At 35.3% G+C, this 27,061-nt stretch overlaps 1 protein-coding gene across 2 annotated transcripts in view; it reads left to right on the top strand.

Moving 5' to 3' along the window:
- Nucleotides 1-27,061, top strand: part of LOC145668064 (piwi-like protein Siwi) — a 75,450-nt gene that overhangs the window by 26,068 nt on the left and 22,321 nt on the right. For both annotated transcript variants that reach the window (XM_081735564.1, XM_081735565.1), the window contains exons 5-13: nt 2,325-2,539; nt 6,819-7,175; nt 9,292-9,447; nt 11,634-11,776; nt 14,618-14,726; nt 17,391-17,541; nt 20,850-20,991; nt 24,374-24,528; nt 24,791-24,918. In XM_081735564.1, the coding sequence (XP_081591690.1) occupies nt 2,325-2,539; nt 6,819-7,175; nt 9,292-9,447; nt 11,634-11,776; nt 14,618-14,726; nt 17,391-17,541; nt 20,850-20,991; nt 24,374-24,528; nt 24,791-24,918 (1,556 nt within the window). The remainder of the gene's footprint in view (nt 1-2,324; nt 2,540-6,818; nt 7,176-9,291; nt 9,448-11,633; nt 11,777-14,617; nt 14,727-17,390; nt 17,542-20,849; nt 20,992-24,373; nt 24,529-24,790; nt 24,919-27,061) is intronic.

Genomic DNA, 27,061 nt, shown 5'->3' with positions numbered 1-27,061 from the left:
AAGTTTAGATCAGCTATGGTAAATGCCTAGCAATTTAGTCTGTGAACATAAATTCGTAATTTCTTTCGGTTTAAGTATTTCAGGCCCAAAGAATTTACAAAAATAAATACATATCCGTGGCCCGTTCCATCTCAATTCAGGCAAGTATATGCAAAATTGACTAGGGGACTCTCTCTGATTTTTTTGAAAAAAATATATTTGGTAACCCTGTTGGAGATATGAAACCTGCAAAGAGGTTTCCCAGAAAAAAATGTCTTCTAGTTATGGGCTAATGAAATTCGGACGAAAATCACTATTTTTAATAAGAAAGTGGATGAGCAAAATCTTGAAAGACACATAATTCAGTAACTACTTGTGACAATTGGATGTTTTTAATTTAGAAGTGCTCAGATTACATTTGTCGTTCTGATATAAAAAAAACTCGAATTACAGTCCAACAAGAGTATTTAGTAAACACCGGAAAACTTAGTAAAAAAGTAAAATGCAAGAATTTTGACATTTATTTTCCGTATGAAGGATTAAAAAAAGAACCGTATTATTATGACACAATATAATACTCCTTCTGGGATCCCTATAGATAATTTTGTTTCGCATCTACGATGGCACATGGGTGAGAAAACGTGAGTGAAAGCATGATAAAACGTCATTTTCGCCTGAAATTAGGACGGATTTTCTCCAAAAGGCCATTCTTAAAAAATCTGAAAATCTGCCTGAACGATCTTTCATTGTTCCCTATGTGAATCCTGCAAAAAGAAATGGGAGATTTGTGTATTAAATTTTTCGTAAATTTTTAAAATATTTTGTTGCACAGGGGTCGGGTATGCAACCGCGCTTGGAGTGGTAGTTCTTTTTCTTTTTTAATTTTCATCGTTTGAAGAAGTAAATCGAAAAGTGCAATGATGCAATATTCTTATATAAATGTACACTAGAATATATATATATATATATATATATATATATATATATATATATATATATATATATATATATATATATATATATATATATATATATATGGAATTTAACATGTTACAAATAGTGGTAGATTTAAATAATTTTGTGGTATGTATAAATAACATGAAAAATTAATCAATAGCATAGTTAATTATTACATACTGGCTTCTCTCTCTGTAAGTCATGTTGGAGCAAAGAGGTCTTGTACCAGCATCACTTCCTTGGAAATTAGTGATAGCGTGCTGAGGCACAAGTAGGAGACGGCGAAGTGAGTTTTAGAAGAACATCTTTCAAATTAACGTTACACTCATCGTTTTCAGCTGGCCATTTAAAGGAAGTTGCAGGTCCATGAGGAATCATAGACACTGTAATATCGCGAAATTCCTGTGAGAGTGAAACTCCTTGACCCACTCACCACTGCTTATCATAGACGCAAGCAACAAAATCTCCAATTTGAAGGTCATTCAGAGTATAATATATTCTTTTGGAACTGTTAGCTACTTGAATTTTTTTCAAGTACATGTTTTGTGCTTCTTGCCATGAATGTGCCTGTATTGTCGACCTGCGAAAAGTGTCTAGACTGAATACCAATCACAGGTTTAACATTGGCCCACTCTTGTGATTTTTGATTTCTGAAATCTTGAATAGTACGTGCACTTAATAATAAGAGCCTTGTGCCTTTGATAAGTTCCGAAACGGTGTTGACAAACGATTCTGCATCCCTTATAGCTCTTACCGGGTTATTTCGAAGATTAAACGTTGTTGCGTAATGTTTGCAGAGCCCACCTATACCGTCGCATGCACTTTTTCCGTGTCCCGTTGCCGAGAAGATCCATCTTCTCTTGATTGAATCGTCTTGGAAATGTTTTTCAAGCTCATACAGCTGGAGCCTGTTTTTAAAATGAGAAGCCGCTCCATCTGAAATATAAATTATGAGCATTTCATTGTATGAGTCGGTGATTTCATTAACATCTTGATGTATCAGTTTGATTGCACAAAGTGCATGAGCACTATCATGTTGCAAGTCATTGCTCACTATCGCATAACTTTTTGTGTTGCCATTGAAGTACACTACACACGTAAATATAGATATCTGTGAATTGTGCCAATGATTACTTTGGATTTCATCTGGAAAAACAACATACCAGTTCTCTGCAAAATCGAAATGCAATACCAAGGATGTTTCAAGAAGTGTAGATCTTTTTTATTTCCGCTATGCTTTCTCGCTGGATTTTTCCATGGTGATCAAATGTGTAGGTGATTCTTGTGTAATGACTATGCTGTAAAAAAATTTCCTTTAAATAAATAAAGTGCGAAGAAATTTGATTATCTGTATAACAATAATGCTGACAAGAGCGCTTCATTTTTAGGTACTAGTGGGAGGCCAGTGAAGCTCACAGCAAATTACTTCCAGATCTTAACTGCCACAGATTGGTGCCTGTATCAATATCACGTTGACTTTGCACCTGCTGAAGATAGGACTGCTGTGAGAAAGTCTCTTTTGAGGGATCAAAAGGATAAAATAGGAGGGGGATATATCTTCGATGGACAGATGTTATATACATCGCATAGAATCCATCCTGATGTAAGTATTGGTGCATAGTAGTAGTTTCATGTGTGGTATCAGAGTTAAGTATATTTCCTTGAGGAATACTGCGGCACTTGCGTTTGAACGGGTCGACAAGGTAGATTGATCCTTTTTAGAATCTTGTCCTTTAAATATTGAATTTAAATAGGTTCTGCTTATCCTACTATCACGGTTCATACGTCATTCTTCACAGTAAAAAAAAAGCTGCTTCAGTATAACGTGCGCATGTGTATATGATGCACGAGAGAAGGAAATATTGAGGTAAAATATTGCTTTCCCTTTTAAAAGGATTGTTTTCCAAATGCGGCACCCTCTGGAGCGGCCTTGGCTACAGGTACCAGAATATAATCTGCCTTGAAAAATACTGTAGTCTGTCGCTAATATAAATGTCAGACTTCACTACAATATCTAGAATAGTTACGAGGAAAAAAAAAAAAAACTTGTTTTGAGTTAGCATAATTAGATGCGGTACTATTGGAAACGCCCAGCTACAGTGCTGTTATGCTTTTAATATACCACGCAATACACTTATATTACACCATTAGTTACCATTCGCTAATAAATAATACAACAAACCTCTTAAACAACACACTCGACCTTTTGCTCACAAACAGTAACTGCGGAAATAAAATTGATTGTAAGTGAAGGAGAGAGGAGGAAAGGTTGAAAACTATAGTTCATTTCCCAATGTAAGGATGAACTGTGGACCTAAAATACCGATGTATAACTTGAAATTTTTATTTTCCTTCGAATGTTTGCTAATTAGAGAAATATTGCTATTCTACTCCAAAACACATGGCTTCGTTTGGAGACCAAACTTGAGATGACATTACGCAATATCATCTAATGCAAAGAGCGTAAAATGCATTCAGTTATTACGTTGTACCCTTTAGATCTGAGACAAAACAAAATAATAAGAATAATAATCTAAATTCTAGCGTAGTAATTGATAAGCGTCGTACAGTGTTAGTGCCGAAGAATCTAAAAGGGTTAAGGGATAGCGGCTTCTTGTTACTCAGTATTCACACGTGTACGGGGCTTGCCGCCATGACAACGACATACACGTGTAGAAGCAATGGAGAGGAAAGCAAACCGTACCCAGTGAAGATTGCGCGCTGGTGAGACTTAACAGCATTATCAACAATGTTACCTCGATGCGTAAGATAACAGTAGTAGTAATTGCGGCACTACAGCTTGCTGATTCAGCACAGTTTACATTGTTGGTATTGACACACATCTCTCTGGATCTAATCTACTCTTTGGTGACTCACTTTGTACGTTCCCTTTTTAACATCAGTGGTCAACGTCATAACCGGATCCCTAAAATTTTATTTTGCGACTTAATTTCGACACAGCAGCTTAACCCATTTTATCTCCGTGATGCCATATGGAAACAGAAAACCAACACGAAGTATCTGCTCAAAAATTTGACTCAGCAATAGTGAAAAACAGATGGATGCGCGTAGTTGCTAATATGTCACCACCCAAACGTTGTTAGCGGCGCTGTACCACATCTTCTGTTTCATTGTATGAAAACAACGCCATATATGAGCAGTTTGCGAGTTTTAAGTATCTTTAACATTCTAATTGTTTTCTCATAATATCCGTACTATTTTACTTTTAATACTTGAAAGTTAATGTAATAATTGTGCCATATTTGTGCAAACGGCGGAACAGTAAACATGTAAAAGTTACTGTTGCAAAGTGGCAACATGGTGCTATTGCACTACCATACTTTACATAGTTTGTGGAACTTAATGGTTGATTCAGAGGGACATGGGGAATGAACTCATTCGGAATTTAGGCATGAGACGAAATTGTTTCTAACAAGTAGTGCGCTCCTTGCATTGTAATGACAACAGTGTTGACAGAAATGATAAATTGTGGAGGATTCGTTCCATTATATGTTGCCTTCGAAAAATTCTTTTGAGACATTTTGTACCAGTTGAGGAATTAATTTTGATGACAGCATGGTGAAATATTATGGACACCACAGCTACGAGTAATGTATCAAAGGGAAACCAATTAGATTTGGTTACAAAGTGTGGTGTGTAAACACAGTAAGTTTCAATTGTGTGGTATACTGAGGGAAATTCTTTGAAACGAACCTGGAAACTGAAAAGGCTTTTAACAAAGTTTCAGTTCCATTAGTAAGAATGACTACTTTCCGGAGAACGTAATTCATTTTCCATGTAGTTTCCACTTCGACAATTTATTTACTTCCGAGAACTTATTCGTTTACTTGCGTGAGTGTGGTTATTTCGGCACAGGAATAGCGAGAAACAACCATGTCCCGTCAGGCTGCGAGTTCACGGATAACAAAATTTGAAATCAGGAGCAGCTAGATGAGGATACCATGATTGTTCTGAACATGGAGCATGTGTGTCACAAGATGGATAGATAATGGAATCGTCACAGTTGCTTCTACTTCTCATGGACCTAAACCTGTATGTACAGTAAAGAAGTTTTCACAAGCGGAAAAGAAATTCATTACAATATCCCAACTTGCAGTTATTTCACAGTATAAGTTTATAGGTGGAATGGATAGAGTAGACGAATACTTCTCTCTCTACCTCATCAGCATTAAAATAAAAAATGATATTGGCCATTGTTTTCCTAGATGATTGATGTCAGCATCCACAAAGCGTGAGTTCTAAGAATCTAGTGGAAGGATTGAGTTGCAATTGTCATTTAGAAGGGAGTTGGCTATGTATTACATTTCAACTTTTGGAACAGAGGAAAGGGATTGGTCGACCCTTTTCATCACAGTGATAATTGTCTTGCAGAGTATCTGGTGAATTAAGATGGAAGAGATCACATAGTTCTGATTCCAGAGAATAAGAAATGAATGTGCGTGGGAGAAGGGTCCCTTCAATTAAGATTGGCTTGTGCGTAGTGTTTTTTTATATTTATTTATTTATTTATGATTTCCATTCTGTCACGTATTGAACTATCATTTGTACGACGGTCGCCATAATATATTCACTTCTAATCTTGAATTTCCATAATATAATATAACAGTGGAATAGCCCCGTGCAACACCCCCTTCCAGCGAAATGAACAAGGTAACAAACGAAAAACGTTATTTTTTGTGTTTTTATGTTGTTAAAGAAGTACTTAAACACAATTTATGAAAAACAAAAAATTAATTCGGGATAAGAAGGGTTAAATTTAACTCATTTTACCGTGTCAAAATTCAACATTGGATCTGTGACAGGCCGAAAATATGAATCCTTGTCAAAATTATATACTAACCATAAAGGTAAACAAAATTTGGATACGACCAAGTTAAAAATCGGAGGTCCTTCCAGCGTGAGAAAGTAAATTGGCATTACGAATTATTGGTCACAAAGTGCTTACATGTCGGGTGGCTTATATCTGCCCTTACCTAAATTGGACAGGAATACGTATATTCTGAAGCAATGACACTTCCTTTTCTGGCCTGATAAGTTTACATTGAAACGTGTTATAAGGTTTGTCAGCAGCGTGGCCGGCCATTTCTTTGTGAATACATTCGACCCGTTCCATTCGATGGGTCGACGTATATTGGCCCTACATTGCATCAAGTGGAGGATACACCATTATGATTTATCAGGATGAGAGGTGTTGCAGGATTCTGCGATTGTAACTCCTATATGGTCAAATGTGGCATAAATTTTATTTCACGTTTACGTTTCTGGCGTTAAAATTTTCACAAACAGAAAATTGGTGGTTATAACTTTTTCCATATTCCAAGTGTTCGCCACTAACCATGCTTGAAATTATCTAAAGGTATTGTACCAGTAGGAACTTGCTAATTTGACTACAGGAAGGACCGCTTTCTGTACAGTCTGGTTACACTAATTTGTTATAAGAGACCTTCGTAGATAATTATTACCGTCGAGGTAGTAGTAAATTCCGTGTATGAAGGAAGCTTCTAAATCTCTCTATGTTGTCTTAGTGCATTTTCGTTCATGTTGTAAATGTAATATAGATTAATCTGGAGTTGAGGTTAGTTTCAACTGGCAGTGAACTTAGGATCAATCGACAACTGCCTTTAATACATTTCTATGAATTCCGTGTTAAGAATATAAAATACTCAATACATTAAGAAAGAAAAAAAAAAGTAGTAAATTTTCCGTTCTGGTGAGAGTGCATTACACTTCTGAATAAGACAGTAGTGTTCACTGTCCTAGTTAGTCTTTAGATAGATAGATGTAGTTTTAACTAAGATCAAGATCATATAGTCAAACAATTTACTTTTCTATTGACTTGTAATAATTTGGTTGTATTTCAGCCGATGGAAGTATTTTCACGAAGACGTTCAGATGATGAAAACATAAGGATCACCATAAAGCTGGTAGGAGATCTCAAGACAGGTGATCACCATTATATTCAGTTCTTCAATATCATAATGAGAAAATGCTTGGGACACCTGAACTTGCAGTTAGTTGGGAGAAATTTCTTCGATGCTCAAGCCAAGATAGAAATCACCCAGTTCAAATTGGAGCTTTGGCCAGGGTACATAACATCTATCCGTCAGCACGAAAGCTCAATTCTCATGTGCTCTGAGATTTCACACAAGGTGATGCGCCAAGACACTGTGCTTAGTCTTCTAACAGAAATTTATCAAAAAAATGAAAGGGACTACAAGGTACGTAATTTTGCTAATCAGTAATTAATGTACTTTATTGAAAAGTAAATATACAATAGATAAGTATCGAAAATTCAAATCCTTTTTCTAGATTTGAATTTTCATCAGAGAAAATAGACTATTGTAACATCCTTAGATTATTTTACTCTGAAGTATCCAAATTCATCCGAAAGTCATCCAAACATGACAATTTCTAGAGTACTGACTCGTAATTGCTGTATAATTTTGATTCGAACAAAACAACTGCAACTGCTTCACAACTCTAGCTACTCTATTGTCATCTGTTTCAACTTGAGATGTTTAAACAGAGCGCACTATAAAGGAGTCGCGTCGTTAGTCTGACGTCAGTTGATCCACTAAGAACTCGAGGATGTCTGCAATGTAACGCGCCAAGTTGTTTCCGAAGGAGTAAATCCACGGATTTTCGTCCTTGACGCACCGCAGCACACTTCAATCCATACATGTACATGTTTGTCGTGTTTTCGACACACCAGTATCGTATATTTTGCTAATTAACATAACTTTTTAGGTAGAACCACATTTCGGTCGTCATGGAAAGGTTCAAACCGAGAACCTACTTTTAATTTCTGCAGTAGCCATGTTCAGTACTGAAAATATCTAGCATGATCTGAGCTTCAGCTCCTGCAAAGTCATGATCTTGCATGACTTCAGTTAAGGTAATTTAGGATGCGCCGAAACGTTGATCGCGACACTTCAGTTTGCTGTTACAGACTACTTGTAGTTTCACTGGGATTCTGCAACACCTGCTGGCGAACATTTCTTCGGACTAAATGTAGAAGTAGATCATTCCAGATGCTGATTTAAGTTTTGTAGTCATTGAATTGCGTTAGTTCTAAGCTGCTTAAAATCCTTGCTAGTGTTCGGCAATATCACATATGCTTCGTTTCCGATCACTGCTTCATGAATTTTATAGCATTACATTGGACACTGCCATTGTGTTAGGTGTATCGACAGTTTTTAATACATTTCCTCCAACTAACCGTTCATCGACAAATTCGCTCTTTGAAAATCTATGTCCATTTCTACACTACACATTACAATTGAAGCATGTCAAATAGCTTCCAGAGGAACATTGTACCATTCCCCTTGGGCAATGTACCCCCCAGTTCCGTCATCGAGGACGGAAGAATATATATGCTCCAAAGCTTCAGAACAGACAAGTGTGTAATGATTCTGAGGTGTTGCGAGTGGATAGGTCAGAGAAGTGTTTATAGTTCTGATTTTTCGTAATACCACATCTCAATAACTCCAAGAATGTTGGCGCATTATCTTGGAAAATTGCTTCATTGTTCTCAAATATCAACTGTAAGATGCACGTGGATACCTAAAATGTTTATAGCCAGTGGCAGCAATGCGTTCTGTGAGCGAAATTAGAGCCGCCACCATTTTTGACGGTTGGGAGCATAAGTTGCTGTTGGCGTCCACTGCACATAAACACGGCCACTTGTTGAAAACAAGGTAAAAAGGAGTTATCGGACCATACTACATGTTGCCGTTCATCGGTGGTCAACTTCGCATAACTCGGTATCAAAATCTTCGTTCTAAAGTATTGTTGGCGGTGATTAGTATTCGGAAATTACAACCCAACTGTGTATGTTCAGATTATGAGTGTTGCAATAGGTTGTTCCAGGTGCTGATTGAGTTGTGAATTCACCTCTGCCTGCTTCACCTTACGGATGTTGGTGATAGTTCTTACTAATGTTCGGTAATCCCTGTCTGAAGCTTTTCTTCCTTCGACTTCTTCGCCGATGTTTTGCCATGGGCTAAGTAGCCTATCACAACCTTCGACCCAGTTCCTCGAGACACGTAATATCTGGACACATTAGATGCACTTGAGCAATCTGATGTAGTATTACAGTGTGGCATCTGAAATTTAGAGGTTCTCTATTTTGTATGACCAATCTGTCCGCTTCAACACAAGCCTCCGTCCTACCCCGCTTGACGTACTAGTTGATCACCTAGCGATACAAACAAGTCCAGGCGTTACAAACATCCACATTGCCACTTCACGCATCGTAACATCTTCAAAACTATAGATATTGTCTTTCTTCTGTCATCCATTCAACATGTATATTAATATATATTTCTGTTTCAGCGAATATTTGTGCAGGCAGTACTGGGAATGGTCGTACTGACGGACTACAACAACAGAACTTATCGCATTGATGATGTTGATTTCCAAGTTACACCAGCTTCTAAATTCAAGTTGAAATCGGGAGAAGAGATATCATACGTCGATTACTACAGAACTGTAAGTACTTGAGTACTGTAGTTCCTTTTTCGTGAATTTACATGTAGTATTAATCAGTACAGAAAATATTAGAATATAATATCAACCAGTTTGACAAGAATATTTTTTGATTTATCTTTAAAACAAATCCGTTGTAAACAACGATTCAAAATTCGTTTGAAGTATACAATATAATGACGCATCAAATAAAGAGTTCACGGAGGCAACTCGTCTCAATGCTGGTCAAATAGTAATAGTTCCTTGAATGTCAAATGTAGTTTTGAATGGACTGAAGTACTATCAAATGATTGTACCAAAAGGCATCGTGATTTTAAAACTACATGAGCCTTTCCTTGTCGACTTCAGGCATGATTTTCGTGTATTAAGGGAACAGTTTTGCATGCATGTGGAACTTCCGTCTAATCCGCAGATGCGAGAAATATTACCCGAGTTGGCAGGAACTGTCAAGATTGTAGATTGAAAAAATTAGTACTATAGTGAGAACTTCGTGATAGTTTTGTTGTGATCGAAACTATAGTATACGTATGTCGAAAATACTTCCGTAGTTTTAATGTCTAACATTTTTGGTTCGTCTCTCTGAAATTAATATTGTGTTAAAAAAAATCAAATGAAGTTAGTCTCGGATGTTCAAGAAAGTGTAAGTCAAGAAAGGTTGGAACACTGTCCCTGAGTAGTATTTTGATACCGTTGTAGTATTGTTTGTTACCTTACAGGTCCAAATGGGAGACCTAGTAGGTGAGTTTTCTTTATATTGAATCGTGAAAATCGTTAGAATAAATCTTGTGTAACCCGCGAGCCAGATGCGGCCCTCTGGAAAATTCTATCCGCTTCGTAGTATGACTGAATCTGGCGACTGGAAAGAATAAAACTATTTCGAAAGTTACATTATAAGAATACTAGCAGACGGGCATTGAACTTTACTACTGAGTCAATACACCACAGTCCGAACCATATTATGAGGAACTCCAATCGTTAATAGCGTTCATTACAAGAATTTTGTAAAAGGTAAATTACAGTGTTTTTAATAAATCATATAACCTCTCCTAAACTTTTTACTGTTTCCTTTGGTTTCCTCTTAAAAATGTGCTCCCATCACTGGTTTAAACTTTAAATGAATGCTTAAAGAGAATGTTAATATCTTTGATTCTTAATTTCTGGAGAATGCACATGTCATCTTCCATGTCTCCTGTCAAGCATTGTTTACGGAGGATAAGAGAAGAATATGAATAAAATTTTTGCAGATAAGAGAAATAATACATGGTGGCTCAATGAAAAAAACTCAGTAAATACCTTGTATGTATTGTGTGTAGTTCACCCGTCAAGCTACACCATCAGTTGAAAAGACCACAGCAGTGCAAAACACATGCAGAAATAGTACAGCGAACGAAGTACTAGAGTTCTGTACAAGGTTTAATCACTCATTAGAAGGAGAAAGTCAAATTACCAATCCAGCTTTGATTAATTGGTAGTCATTAAGAACTTCCAGAAAGAATTAAGACAGTCATTAAGAATTAATCGACCTGAATATGAAACTGATTTTGGCCACGCTTCCAGTTCAAAAGTCGATGCCTTTAGTATAGATGGTGGAGTCACTGTAACAAAAATCTTCTGAATGTCACTAATGAACCAATGATTAGGGAAACTAGATAAACCTAATTGAACGTATAGAACACATTAATTTAACACAACACTAATCTTCATATTTCATATTGATTCGTAAGTGCACATTGGGCCGTATGATACATAGGAAATGCATTACATTGCCATAGATTATCTTGTCACCGTTTGAAGACTATAGGTTAAATTGACAAGTGACGAGTTCTGCCCAAGTACTATATATAATATGTGAATAGCCAGCACTAACATTGTAAGAATTTAGCTTACAGCATCCCCATGAAAGGTGTTCGAGATTTACGCATGAAATATTGATAAGTTCAAGAGTAGACATAGGTCACCAGCACGCCTTGTACGTAATATTAGTATTGTTAAAACTAGATACGATTAATATAATAATCAGAAGGATTGGTCTATGCGAAGAACGCTCCTTAATTCCAATTTTTCTTCCGCAGTACCTTTGGTTTTGAGTTTTAAGCTGGTGGGATTTTACTTGAATCATAGTGTGCGCTGCTTCTGATGTAGGAATTTTCATTAAATATGTTAGAGTTCAATATGTGAATTAATTCTAGAAATATCAACTGAGGATCGACCAAAAAGATCAGCCAATGCTGGTATCAAAGGCGAAAGCGAGAGAGAGACGAGCTGGAATGCCCGAACTGGTGTACTTGGTTCCTGAATTGTGTAGGATGACTGGATTGACGGATGAAATGCGGTAAGTTTTCGTATAAATAACTATTTTCTGTAGAAATTTAAGAATCGTGTGTATTTTTCCTTTCCGAACCAGTTTGATGCCTATATTTCGTCAGTTGTCTCGGAGTTCCTATCAGTAACAATAAAATAGTAAAAATGTTGAATGATTGTATCAAGCTTTACACATCCGTCAAGTTGATATTTAGCGAGAGTGCATTAACAATAAACATTAAATTGACATACATTCTAGTAATGGAAATTCAGCAACAATTTTAACATTTTCACAGTTTTGATGTGAATTTTAGTTATTCTAAAAATGATAGGGAAAAGCACATCAGAAAATTTGCTCGTACTTGCTATTAAACTCTAAGCCTCCGAAGTAACGTAGATAAGTAGTGGATGAAATGAAAAATACACACAACTCTAAAATGAAATAGTTCTATCGACCTGAGTATTTGTAACAATTGGTTGATTCAGAAATTGAGACTTACAGCTTAACCCGGGGTCTGAACGACATAAGCTCCCACCGATAATCGACCCCGGATCTCACGTGCCAAAACGTATGCTAACCATATGCCCATGTAGAGTTCTATATTTCTAACAAGAGAAAAGTTCATAATGTGATATGGCGTCCATATACGTAAGTCCTTTGCAGTAAGATGCTCATTGTGTAAACAATAGATTGTGGGAAATTACCGAAAAGTTCTCTAACCTAATGTGTTCGTTTCTTTCTTCTTGGCTCGTTAGTCCTACACTTTGAGAAGGTTCCTACAAACTTAAAATTCAGGGAAATTAAAAGATGTCAAGTCAGGTAATGCCAGGAAAACAGATTGAAAGGCAGTGGAAAATTTCGAAATTTCGTCGGATGGTTTAGTTTTGATAAATGGAGGACATTTAAAGGGTCTAGAAATATCTTTAACGTAACTTCAAAATTCTTTACACGTAATCTCACTATTAATCTAGTCCCTTAAGAGCCTGACTTACTAAAAATACAAAATTTACCATATTTATTTTGCTTGTTTATTCATAAGTGAAAGGAGATAATGATATGCAACTTAAGCACAATCATAGATAATGTTGTACAACAGAAAATATGAACCTGAAGAATTTTCAGTGTTGCCATCCATAGAAATTATAGTGTTGCCAGAATAACAATTTCCTTAAAATCTAAGTTAAGGCAGCGACTAGAGGAATGATCTCAATTGCACTTGGTTACGTATTGTGTTGTTTTGGTTTGCTGTGAACTACCTTTAAATAGCATTATTATTTAGTTTTAATAACTGTATGTTAAAACTATTTTGTTTATTACAAACTAAATACAACTATTATTTAAAAAGTAGTTCACAGGAAACCAAAACATGATACGTAATCAAATGCAGTTGAGTTCATTCCTTTAGTCGCTGCCTAAACTTAGATTTTAGGGAAATTGTTATTTTCGCAACACTAATTTCTATGGATGACAACACTGAAAATTCTTTAGGTTCATATTTTCTGTTGTAATACAACTTTATCTATGATTGTGGTAAGTTGCATTTTATTATGTCCTTTCACTTATGAAAAACAAGCAAAAGAAAAATTGTAAATTTTTGTTATTTTTAGTAAGGCAGGTTCTTAAAGGACACACTATCGTTATACGTATGAACTGTAAATGAAAGCAATGTAGGAAAGCAAACTTTACATTGTCATGCCAAAGGAGGATCCTAATTTTTATGATTGCCTTTTTCCACAGAGAAGTTCTTTAAAGTACAAACTAGTTAAAGGGTTGCTGCTTTCGTTAGATTCTCAGTAATTCAGCATCCAACCTATGTAGGTCAAAAGAAGTTAATACATCTAGTTGATGTCCTTGCTGAAAACTGTTATTCCAGTCTAATCACAGCAGAACTTCAAATAATCTTCCATAGTTGTAACGAATTAAAGTTTTGATGCTGCTTTCACTAAGTTTCTTGCTAGTACCGGAGAACACTAACATGTGTTAAAGTCACGATTAAGCTATCATTCTCGCATGGAAATGCAACGGTCAAAGCAGGATTTTCATTCAAAGATCATTCCTAATGGAAAATGTGCATGAAAATACTTTGTAGCACAAAGGCATATTCATAACCAGGTACAAGAAGCAGAGGGAAGTATTGAACAAGTACAAATTACTAGGATGATGCTTTGCGTGAAAGGTTCAGGAGACGCTATATAGAGTAGTTGCAACAGCAGGGGGAAGAGAAGTGAGCATAACAAAAAGGAAGGTAAGAAGAGAATGTTGAACTCACAATTGAGAAATTTCGAGCAACGGAAGATACATCTGAAACAGAAAAGTGATTGAAAGAAGTAGTTTATACCGAATTGAAGAAAAGGGCTTCCTTGAGTTAAATTTCAGTGCGTTTTAGTTTACTTTTAATTCAAATAAACTGCTGTTCTCAATTTTTATGAGGTTTGGTCATACTGTATTTTATATTTAGAGATGTGTGATTGTACAGTTGTCTTTTTGAAAAACTAAAGACAATGACATTTTATATGAAAACAAAAGCGGTCAGTACAAAATAATAAGAAAACTTGTCACATTGAAGAAAGGTGTGCTGTAGGGGAGATAGATCTGACTTCACAAGAATTTCATGAAGAGTTAAGGAAAAGTCTTTTTAATCAGAAACTGTAGAAACCCTGTTTTAGTACTAGTTCTTGTGGTCTCGAAACGGCGAATAGTTACTTTCAAGCTTCGCAACAAAATGGTACTTTACTTCCACATCGTGCGCAATTACAGGTTTCCTTTACAGAAATCATCCCTTTCAAATACATTTTGTATTTTTAGTTATTTTTGATACTGAATTCACAATGTGATTGCAAATTAGTACACAAGTGAAGTCTTTCATTCCAGGGCCAACTTTTCACTTATGAGAGAGCTGGCTAATTATACCAGAGTTGGACCTGATGCTCGAATACAGAAACTTCTGAGATTCAACGAAAGACTGCGTCGTGAGAAAGCAGTAAGTTAAATTATTTTGAAATAAACAGCGTATTAATTATGATATTTCCTTAATTACAGGTACATGCATTGCTGTTTTTCAGTTGGTCTCCTTTAAATGTTAACCACCGACGTGAGAAGTTAATGGAGGGAGTTAATATACTGCATATCTTCTATCAAGGTCTACTTGGGAGATGTGTCATCAATGTTCATTATAAATGGTGCAAAATTAATAAGTTAACAATCAAATATTAAGAGAACAGTTTAATGTACAGGAAAATAAATTATTTGAAATTTGAGCATCATTGCATGTAACTGGAAGTAGGCCTTACAACTAACATTGAAGTCGACAAGATCAAATCTCGTTCGATATTCATCCGAATCGAATTGCAAATAAGGCTAACAGAAATTTCGTATTTTTAGTGATACTTGGAAGTGAATTAAGAACACGAATGTGCTTAAAATTCTTATGCTACATACGTACACTCATGTCCAAAATGATTGTCGCATATCTGTAACTGACTTCTTGTAAGAATATAATTTGATAATGATTTTGCAGAGTACTTTTAATATTGACCCTATGTGTATAATCGGGAAACGTATATTTGTGGTAAATTTCATAGGAAAAGAATTATAAATACGAAAATTAGAATGAGTAAAACAAAATGTCGCTAAATGGACAAGAAAGTTTTATTTTAGTTTTATTCTTATTTATTGCTCTTTTGCCATGAAATTTGCCACATACATGTCTTTGCCGATTATACACATACTAACATTATAAGAAATACCAGGCGACTTCTTTATCAAATTATATTTCTACAACTACATATTTATAGACATGCGACAATAATTTTGGACATGAGTGTACACCTCAAACTGGAATACGCGTTCATTATATTTACTCCACCCCCCAAAAAAAGTCAATCCGATAAAATTTCGTGCGTTAATATATAAAGGCAGGGTTCTATCTTGGATACCAAACATGTTGCATATTATCAAATTATTAATTTCGTTCTGGGACTTTGAGATGCCCCAATATTGTTATTGGGGAGTTTTATGTTCCGAATAGGAAAATGACGCTTGCGGCTTCTAGTATTTTTTGAATCATCACAGCGTGTGAATCTATTACGTATATTGCTTATTTAGAAGAATGTATATTATATAATACTGTCCGAAGTCGTACAATACTCATATTTAATGTACATGTAAAACAATATTTTGAGCAAAATAATTTAGCATGCAGAAGATTCGTGAATTTTGTGTATGTATACTTTCGAATACTGTCAATAAGTGTACACCCATTGTGTTCAATATACAATAATCGAAACAGCACCAGCGAACTTAGCAGTCCAACTAAAAAAAAAAAAAAAAAAAAAAAAAAAGTAATGTAAACTACTGATTTAAGCAGAGGAAAGTAATTCGTCACAGTAGACTTGAAACTTATAATTTAATCTTGTTTTTACTTTAACGGTGTATTGCTTTCAACTATATTAACAAATTGTCAGCCCATTAAGGGGTCACGTTGCCTCAGTGATAGAGCTCATCTCTGATGCGAGGTGTTCCTGATTCGTCCCTAGGCAATGTGTTTGTGAACATAATGTCCATTGGTTTTCTCGGAGTCTTCAGTTTCCTTCCTCCCTTTTCATCATTCATCTTTTAGCCTACAGGGAATACTTGTAGGACGTAAAACTTATTTATTTTTAATATCATTAATTCAATTATAAACAAACTCTGACCAAAGCAAACAGTAATAAACTGGGTTACAAATAACGTGTAAATTATTGAGATCATGATCAGGGATAGGTAGATTTATTACTTCTTTTCAATGATTTACAAGTTCCTGGTTTGTTAGTAAGTATATCCTTAGGATAATTGACGGCTAGCCACGTTTGTTGATACCATCTAGTACCGTCAGCGTTGCCATATGACTCCATAATGCCGGAGAAAAAAAAAAAAACAGCTGTGTTTTACTATACGCTGTTATGATTGTGGGGACGTCTGATACCAATGTGTAGTTTTTGAATGATAACTTCCATCCAACTTACTAATTAATATTCCCATTTGTCCAGAAATATCACAACTGCGTTCAGTTCGTGATTTTTCAATTTTCGTAAAAAATAAAAGATGAAATAATAATTAATAAAAAACTTACCTTTGTCTGTTTCTTGCATTTGTGGCAGTGTCTAGTCCTCCCCGTGATTTCTCAAATATCTACACAGACAGACCTTTCGTGGATAGTTTCATTTCATTTGCACTTATGGTTCAAAAGTTCTGATAGTCCGAAGTTCGAGTTGTGCAACTTTCCTTACACCTTGTATAATCTTAAATTATCTTAGACACTGAGGAAACGAACTGATTTTAGTTTATCCAAGTGAACAAAACTCTTAACATTCCATCGCGGTATTAGTCAAATGTGAGCCATACGAAAGGATAAAAGTACAAATTGGGTCAAACATGACGCACTCTCGGTTCAGGTGTTAACTCTGACAAATACGCTGGAAAATATTGCTTTACTCGCGATCACTTCTCGATGAGGAGTCGTAATAGAGGAAATGAGCTTCGAAGGGAGTTTTGGGTAATTGTTTAGCCTTTTACGCGTACTGAATCTAATTTTTCTCAATATAATCCGGTTTTTATCTTTTACCTTGGTAGTTCGTAATATTAATGAATACTGGTTTTGTTTCAGATTCAAGATGATTTGAAGGAATGGAATTTGCAATTAAGCAATGATCTTGTCCAGTTTACGGGTCGAGTTCTACCTCAGGAAAAGATAGTACATGGAAGAAACATAAAATCCGAGTCTGGACCCCAAGCTGATTGGACCAGAGAACTAAGAAGTGAGTTGATTCGGCAATTGTAATTTGTGATGTGTGTGTTTAGTCTACCTTCAATACTATATTCCCCATCCACATTGTCACAATACAGGGTAGTGATCAGGTAATTGTCAGATTAAAATATGTATGTAATCGCCGAAGATCGTATATGCAGGAGTCATTGTACACGTTTGAATCTTGGCTAAGCACAGAACAATGGTAGTGCATACACAGATTGTAAGGATGTTTAAAAACACAGTTAACTAGGTTTAGTGAGTTACCAAGTTTCCTCGTATATACAGCATATTAAATTTGAAGTGAGCACCATTCATATCAATCATTTCAGATATAAAAAGTAGTCCCCTGTATCTTGTTTACTTCTTAAATGTTCTTGTTTTGCGTCCTTACACGACACCGAAATTATGAAGGAAGCTACCTACTATTGAAGTGGACTTCAAAGCACAACCGGCGCTTGAATCCGGTGACAATCCTGCGAGATCAACCCTCATAGCATGTCTTTCCTCACACTAGCCATTGCCTCTGGTGTAGTTAGCACGGATGCGTTGTCGGTGCATAGGTTCCAGTTTCTATTCCCGTTGGGAGAGCCTTTAAATTGGAACTCATTCCAGTGGTTCGGATTTTGAATTTTGCCTCATAGCCTGGGTGAAAAAGGACGCTAAACTCCAACTTACCACCCTGTCCCTTCAAGGTAATTCTATTATAGGACCAGAGTTTTGTAAGAGGTTTATATTTCTCAATATATAATAGCTTTAGAGTAAAGAACGAAGTTTACTAGTCAATGTAATCCAATCAAAATCATCGTCGTTCGATATTTGAAACCTATATACTTCCATTCCTGCAAATTGGCTTCCATTCCTCCATGGTGCCTACCGACCTGGAAACCCAGAAGTCAAGGAATTCAACTTACTAGAAAAACTCTTGGAACTTAATGAAAAATTAAAAATAACCTGGTAAAATCTGGGAATTTCAGATTAATATATATATATATATATATATATATATATATATATATAATATCGATTTTTTTTTTTTTTTTTTTTTTTTTTTATCATCGAAATATTTGGTAGAAGACTTGGTAGTAAAAGCTAGTTCGCACCCGTTGAAAAAAATTTACTTCAATAAAACGTTAGCAAGACTATCCATGGCTTTGGATTGATTATTTTAACAAAAGAAACACTGACCGAAGCTTAAAACCCACTGTATTTTAAATTATAATAAGCAACTGTTTCGGATAAGACGGAAGTATTGGAGATGGAGAAAATGATAATAAGGAAGTGGAAAGAAGCAGATTGGATAAAGAAGGTAGGAAGAGAGAAACTGATGAACTGGACAGGGAGCCTACCTATTAATGAATTACGCCAAGGAAGTTTGGATAGCGTAGACAAGAAGAAAATAAAAAAAAGGCCCTTATAAGAACGAAAAATGGCGGAACGTGATTAGTTGGAAAGTGAACAAGGAGACTTACGGGATTGGCTGAAGGCCTCAGCAAATAGAATAAAAATTTATAAGAATGACTGTATATATGTCTGTTACAAGAATTTAAAATTTGTCATAATACTACATATGTGTCTGTATTTTCATTTGTTTGATAGTGTCTGAAGAAGGATATGTTAGATATCAGAATCAGTTACTTATTATAATTTAAAAAACAGTGGGTTTTAAGCTTTGGTCAGTGTTTCTTTTGTTACAATAAAACTTGTTCAACTATATTACGCAAACAAGAGGATGACTTGGTATTCAGTGATACACACATGTGGGGAATATATTTTTCTTTTAAACTGATTACTTCCGCTGAATCTAACCTTTGCTGGCGGCGTGGTCACATGTCTCAGATTCTTTTGATTCTCGGTAGATTCACAGTTCCCCAACAGCAAACCAGTGCGGTGCGAGTTTTCCTGGCCGCTTACCATTTATTCGTTACACGTTCTTGAGTCTGAAGCCTTTACGAACGCTCATCTGTTTCAGCTTAAACTGCCAATTCTTGCTTGCTGATAATGCCTACCAGTGTCTGGTAATTTGACTTTTTTTTAAATACTATTACTTGTCATTGATTAGCCTCGATGCTGACGTCCCCATTAAATATCAATCTAATTCTCACTAGATTAGTTAAACCCTTAATTAGAAAACATATTATTTGTACAAATACATAGAGTTGACGCTAATAAAGGAAGTGCCGATATGTTTCTGCTCAATCATTTGGTATTTGTCTCATAGAGCGTTCACATTTTGAAGTACGAATTTGCATCCTGATCACATGTAACCTCTGGAGTCTAACTGTATGGAAGTTCTGTCCGGCATTTTAGCTTTCTACTTCATTCCATAAGTTTGAGTCCAGCAAATGAAAAGATCTTTACTTCGTGTGAGGAAGGCTACGACATGCCTTAACAAAAAATAACCCTTCTTGTAGTAAAGACTGTGGTTTCTCTAGTAGTAATGTATGAATGAGAGTTGGACATGGAGGGTAAACAAAGATTGACACCTTTGAATTATGGAGCTGGAGAAGTGTTGTGTACTATGAACTGCAAAGAGGACAAAATTCAAAACTGGAAGAACTGGAGGAAGTAAAACCTTACTGCACTCTGAAAAGCAAACTATTGAAGTTAGGAAGTTGACAAATTCGTACTTTGGTCAGATAACTAGGATAACATGATTGATTCATTGGAAAATTATTAAATATGACTGAAGAATTGAAGAAAAAAGACAGCAGAAAAGATGGATTTATGGAATTGAACCTAATCTAGAGAAAAACTTCGAGATGCGACACAGAACATGAGCAAATGATGTGAAATGGTCCATGAAGTCACGGAGAATAGGAAACGAGTGAAGAAAGTAGTGGTCTGTTATGCTTATTGGACATGAGTCGGAGCGGAAAAGAAAATGTTGAATATTGTCATAGATAAAATTTAGTACTGGTGTTAATATTCTTCGCTTAGTTTTTAATGCTATTTATAGATTTCCATAGAACATCTTATTTTGTACTGTCACGGTACTACATGTGAAACTGCACTACTACATTTCGGCTGCCTTTGCTCCCCCACTTGGCAATTTTACAGAAAGAGAATGACAGAATTTAGAACGAACAGAAAACTTCAAATAAATTTCACTGCATCATGGCGGTTCGTTTGGTAAATAGAATGTTATCGTGTACGCCGTCGCTGCTGTTTTAAAGTGTAGCTTTACTAATTAAAATCTTCCATTTCTAGAGTTTTTATTTTAAACAATATACAAGGAAACTAGTAGTAAAGAAATTATATAATGTATGCTTTCATCAATGTAATGTAAATAATATTGGCATACTTGAATTTTTACAGGTAACCCAATGCTGTCTCTATGCGGTTTGGATAATTGGGTAGTTATAACACCATCTCGAAACAAGAGGGATGCTCAGGGCTTTGTGTCATCTTTGATTAAAGCTGCTGGTGGAATGAGTTTCCAAATAACACAACCAGACTAGTAAGTTTTTTCATTCTACGTTCAGATTAAGTGAAATATTGTTTTATATGCATCTTGAATATTCTGAGTGGTTGGTCTCTATTGGAACAGTATTTATCTACCGATCAGCGAATTCATTTACCAATATAGCAGGCTAAACGGAAAGTCCATAAGTGATGTGAACCGGTTGAAAAACTCGTTAAATTAAACTGAAAGTGATTTTTTCTGTTAATGTAACAATATTTAGTCGCCGAATTTTTTCTATCTCTACTGATAGCATTGTCAATGCACAGGTAACAAGAAGGGTTAGACTGATTTGGGGAGGGAATAAGTGCACATGAATGTTATTTCTTAGATGAGTTTTTCTACTGCGTAAATATTTAACTATGGTATGCAATATATCGATGAAAGGTTTCAGTTGTTATTTGTATCCAAAGTAGTTTTTATTCCGCTGTTTTTATATATGAAATGATGATTAATTGTGTTTGATCGAATAGTGTGTAGTATTTTTAAACTTTTTAGTAACATTAATATCGAAAACAAAAAGTCGATCGAAATTTCTCGAGAAAAACTTAACGTTAGTACCCCCTAAGAGCATACAACAATTAACAAAGAAAGTCCTTTAATTCACTAGATTTTGGAGGTGTTCTTAATGTTATCGAGCACACGTACACATTTACATAGTCATTGGCGAACGGAGTACATTTTAGGGTATAGACTAAAAGATCATGTCAAACTCCAGTGACAAAGTACATTACTTTAGGTACAAACTGCCAGAATATTGTTCAGTATAGTAGGAGTTTACTTCAATAAGGAGTCCAATTCCAGTTACTTTGGCAGTGAAGTTGCAATAACACAACATCCCGATCATTGTCACCAATCACAAAAGGCAGGGTGGCGAAAAAACAGGAAAGACTGGCAAATGTCAGAATTTGAGAGAACTTAGGGAATTTTGCTGCGAATCAGGGAATTTAGATTTGCTAAGAATGAAGTTTTAAACACCTTAAAAAGTGAAAATTTTAACTTCTAGACGTGGTTGAATGATTTATATTTGGCAACTTCAGACTCGTGTAATCAACCGACGATGCGTAATCAACTTAAGTTCTTCAGCCGTGCACATTATCTTCAGCTTCTAGTTTGTGCAGTGGAATCACATCGGTGGATCAACGAAGCAATGTTAAATTCATTTCGACACACACGTTTTTTTATTTATTTTTCGTTCCCACGTTTTAGTTTTTCTTATCCTACTTTCCTATTCTGGGTTAAGTGAAGGTAGCTTATCACACAAATGAAATGATTTTCTGATAGGGTTACTCGTATTTGAGGCTTTTTCATTTCATTGTAATGTACTTCGATAAAAGGTTTAGTTCGGAAGCACTTACGAGTTTACGTTCACATCAACGTATGGATTGTTTTAACTCATTGAATAGCCGCTTATGTCTACAGATACCAAAATGTAATTTCCATTTTGTTCTTATAATCCAATACTTACTTACACATTTGTAATGATTTATTAATGATAGTGAGTATCTCAAGTTCAGTAATTGTTGATTCGTATGTTAAAACATTCTGACATTCTGAAAATATTCTCCGATATGTTTTCAATAGAGTTTTCAGCTATACCGTGATTTCAAGAAGGGTCCAAAGGAGGCAAGAAGTAAACCCTGACACCAATGGACATTCAGTGCTTCAGAGGACAGCTCCATGTTTCTTTGAGTTCGGAATAACGTGTGATATGTATTTCGTCACAATATATATATCACGATTTCTTAACACACAAGAGTCAAAGAAAACCTCGCACCATACGTTTTCCCGAGTACGAGAAACAGTGCTGCTGACGGTCCTTAATACTTCCGACATCGCACCAAAGGATTCCGTGTTCACTGCTATCAAGGCTTATCGTTTAAATATATATCGGGTTTTTGTATTTACCCGGAAAAAGTCAGTGAACTACAATACGAAGAAATTCACAGTAAAAGCCTGAGGACATCTCTATGTATTAGTGGACATAGTTTTTCCCCCTAAGTAATTCCCATTGAGATAGCAAAAGTTCGACGATAGAAGGTTTTTCATAAAAGAGAATAATGTGATGGTCGATCTTACCACTATGAGCAAACAATACGTAAATAAATATTTTCCCGTTTTTCTCTTCAAAATCTGGCAACCGTAATACTTAAAGTGGGATCCAAACCAGTACTCGGTCTGCGTCCGCTCGAAATTTTCTTCCGCTTGGACTCGAATGCAGGACCCTTGCAAAGGCAACTTCTAAGGTCTATCGACTTACACATGTATTATACCTGATAGGAATGCACTGTACTTATCATGCATACTTCTTAATATTTTAAAGGTCACTTCAAAACAAAAAGATACACAATAGCAAAAGTGAAATCACTACATAAGTACTGCAATTCAGAATTTAGTCCAAGTTAGTTCACCAAGTCAAACACAACTACGTAATTCAGTTTTCATGTCAGTAAAAGAAGTGAATAAGGATACTAATATTTGAGTTCACCTCACTGAATCATTCATACGATATGCAGAAAATTTTTGTGATTTCAATAAGTCACTTACATTCATGTTTCCTGGGTTTATGATGTATGATCTATATGGTTTTGAGATAGGAAATGTCAGGAAGTTTATACGATTTATGACATTTTTGTTTTATTTTGGTTTAAACTAGCGAACCTTGATTTAAATATTACTAAGAATATATTTGTATTTCATTCTTTAATTGCATTAAAGTTACATAATGCGTAGTTAATAGTAGCAATACTATATCAAGTTTTCAAATTTGAGTTTCAAGAAGGAAAATTATACTTCCTTCATCCGAACAGTTTTCTGGAAGACTAATATTAGAAAAAAAGTGGATCATTCGCTTGAAACCGGTATAAACAGCTTTGGGTGGAGGGATTTTGAGTTTAGCAAGATGAACTACTTTTATAAACTTCAAATAAGTATAGTTTTCCCTTGTACTTCGAATTTTTGATTTTCTCATACGCTCTGTGTTACTTTAGTGACGTCTTGAAATTGTTAAATTGAATCATTGTCAAGGCTCTTCTCTTCCTGTGGAGAAAAAAAGTAGATAACCAAATCTTTATCCTTCCTGTGAATGAAATAGTTACCACTTCTCACTACTTAAATGAAATGTAGCGTATGAGTAAATCAGAAAATAAGGTACAAGTTACGAGTCAAGGGGGCGTAGTCATTTAGTTAAAGAAGTTACTGTGGAGTGTTCCACATTTACATACTTTTTCAGCTGTCTAGCTAAGTTTGAATAGTTTAGTGAAACATCTCTAGTCAAACTAGTGTATATAGAAAGTTACACCGTAGCTATTTTATATCATAAATATGTATGTAAAATTCAAAATACTTGCGTTCTTCATCTTCTATTAACTTTTTTAAGCTTTGATATACCTGATGATAGAGCTGGTACTTACGTAGATGCTCTGGAGAACGTGATCAGCAGAAGAAATCCCCAGATGATAATGTGCGTAGTCTCCAACAACCGGCTGGATCGCTACAGCGCTATTAAAAAGAAGTGTTGCGTCAATCGGGCAGGTAAGTCAAATTGATAATGGTACGAAGTTCTTTCTTTCTTCAGAATAAAATGTGAATATAATCACTTGAGTTAAAAATTTTAGATTCAAAAGATTGGTAAAATATCAAGAATGTAACGTACCAATTATTGAAAGTGCAGAAACGAATTCATATGCAGGATGATCTTTTGTGTGGAATTCTTTTATTTAGTCCCTTGTGTTCTAACTTACCGAACGGTACCCCTCACTTGCAATGTGATTAAATTAATTTATTTTATTTTTAGTTCCAACGCAAGTTATTGTTGCCAGAAATCTTGCATCGAAGGGAGTCATGTCGATTGCAACGAAAGTTGCCATTCAGATGAATTGTAAGATCGGTGGTGCACCATGGAGTGTAGAAATACCTCTCAGTGTAAGTAATTTCGTATCATTCGCATTAAGCGTTTTTGTAAGTTGACAGTCATAAACTTCGATTATATGGAACTTGTTTCTTTCTTTTCAGTATATTGTTGGCTATACAAATATTGTAATTTATAATAGATTTCTCCAGAAACAAGTGTTGGAAGTAAGACTCAATTATGTCCTGCTTTATAGTCCACTAAGATTTACTGTCGGACAGACTGGTTTTAATACATCAATGTATGTATAATTCATATAAAACAGCAAATGTTACCTGTGTGGTGCATCAAGAAGTATTATTTTTTACTGTATTTCGCCAATTCTACTGTCCGCTTATTTATGAGCGATATTTTCCAGATTACTTCAACCACTTCATTTGTAATACAAAACAGGGTGCCCATCTAAAGGTGAATAAGTTGTAAGTTTTGTATCGTGAAAAACCTGGAATAACCCGTGAATTTCGTAATCAAACCTTGAAAATCTAGAAAATTTTCAGATTAACAGAAAACTTACCAGGAAAAAAAAAAAAGAAAGAAATTAATTCTAATTTTTGAGTTCTCCCGTTTCGTGTACGTAGTTAACCTCGTAAGACTAAGAGGGAGAGTTAAATTATTCCACTGCAAGTTACCAGACGCTGCGCCGCGCCTTGTGTTCCGCCCACGCGTTGACCCTGAACCAGGTTGTTATTTTCATTGTGCGGTCAGTAAAGCTTGTTGTTATAAACTTACCGTGAAATTGAAACAATTAGGATTATGGAAGCTGAAAAAGCCGTGAATTTATTGGGAACTCTGTAAAACATAAGCTGTGGGGAATAGTACATGAACAAGCAGCAGTAGGAAAACGGTACCCATTTACGTACTATAATGATTTTAGTTTGTAATTTATGGCTAGCATATGAGCCCAAGATCACTAGCTTCGCGATATATAACCCTAAGAAGGGCTCTTACCAGAAATGAAATTGGAAAGGAAAGTTTTTCATCCACTTCATATAAGGTACGCAAATAAGATACATGTAGTCTTCACGATGCACACTAAACTAACATTTTACTTTAAAGGACCGAACACGTTTCTTGTAAACTGTCGGACAGAAGCAGATGAAGTTTGTTTCACTGGGAGTGTTAATATACGAAAATATATTTTCTCTCTTTTCCCTGAAATTTGAAATTCCTTCGGAAAGACGTTGTGAAAGCAAGAAATACTATCTGGTTGTATTAAGATTTGATTTCAGCCGTTGGACACAATCACAAAACCTTTTTCATCGAGAGTACGGGCATTTCATTGATCTGCGTAATTCTGGAAATTCTACCCAGAAGAATCGAGGGCAAATTTATTGTGGCAGACCCATGGAGAAGCTGGTGAATTAAGAGGGCAACTTGGATTTATAAGAAAATTTAAGTATTACATTTTTATACCAGATACGTGTAAACCACACTTAGTGAGTTTATTACCACACTTAGTGAATTTATTACCACACTTAGTGAGTTTATTACAAACACATGCTTCGCTAGTTGCTTCGAGAAATTTTATCATTCGCTGATTTTTAAGTAAAACTTCCTTGATTTAGGAGAAAGCAGGAAGTGAAGGACTATAGTTAAATTTTCATGTTCAATGCGGAAATGCATGAATCTGAAGGAACTGTCAAATTATTTGATAATGTAGTCTTTTAATTACGGGAACGTACAAGACTGCATTCATTAGTGGCTGTTCCATGATGGAAAAAAGAAAGCCTCAACATGTATATGAAAATACGTTTATTTAGTACTTCTAAAGCTTAAATTTGAATACTTTCTCTAATAGGTCATTGTTACAGTACTTAGTTTGGCATATTTCTTTAGTCATTACTCCATTCGACAAGTCGCTTAAGTGTATTTCACCATATCGTTGTTGCAAATTCGGTAATTGTGGAACTAGATTTGATCATTAACAAAATTTCAGATAAACAGTATAGTAAACCTAAACAAATAGAATTCAAGTAGTCTAGGATTTAACCCTTTTACGCTTAGTTTCGATTTTGTATTCTTCGTGGACATCGTTAAACCCAGTGCGATGAGTCGATAGGAAAATGTTGAAGTCTTACTCTTTATTTTCATGCCAATCATAGTTATCAGTAAAATGATGCCTCTAATTATGCAACTATAATTTAATCTAACAAAATA

Source organism: Thermobia domestica, chromosome 13 (assembly GCF_964235325.1).
Source record: "Thermobia domestica chromosome 13, izTheDome1.hap1.1, whole genome shotgun sequence".
In the NCBI taxonomy this organism is placed as follows: Eukaryota; Metazoa; Arthropoda; class Insecta; order Zygentoma; family Lepismatidae; genus Thermobia; species Thermobia domestica.
This window is presented reverse-complemented; position numbering and strand designations above follow the sequence as displayed.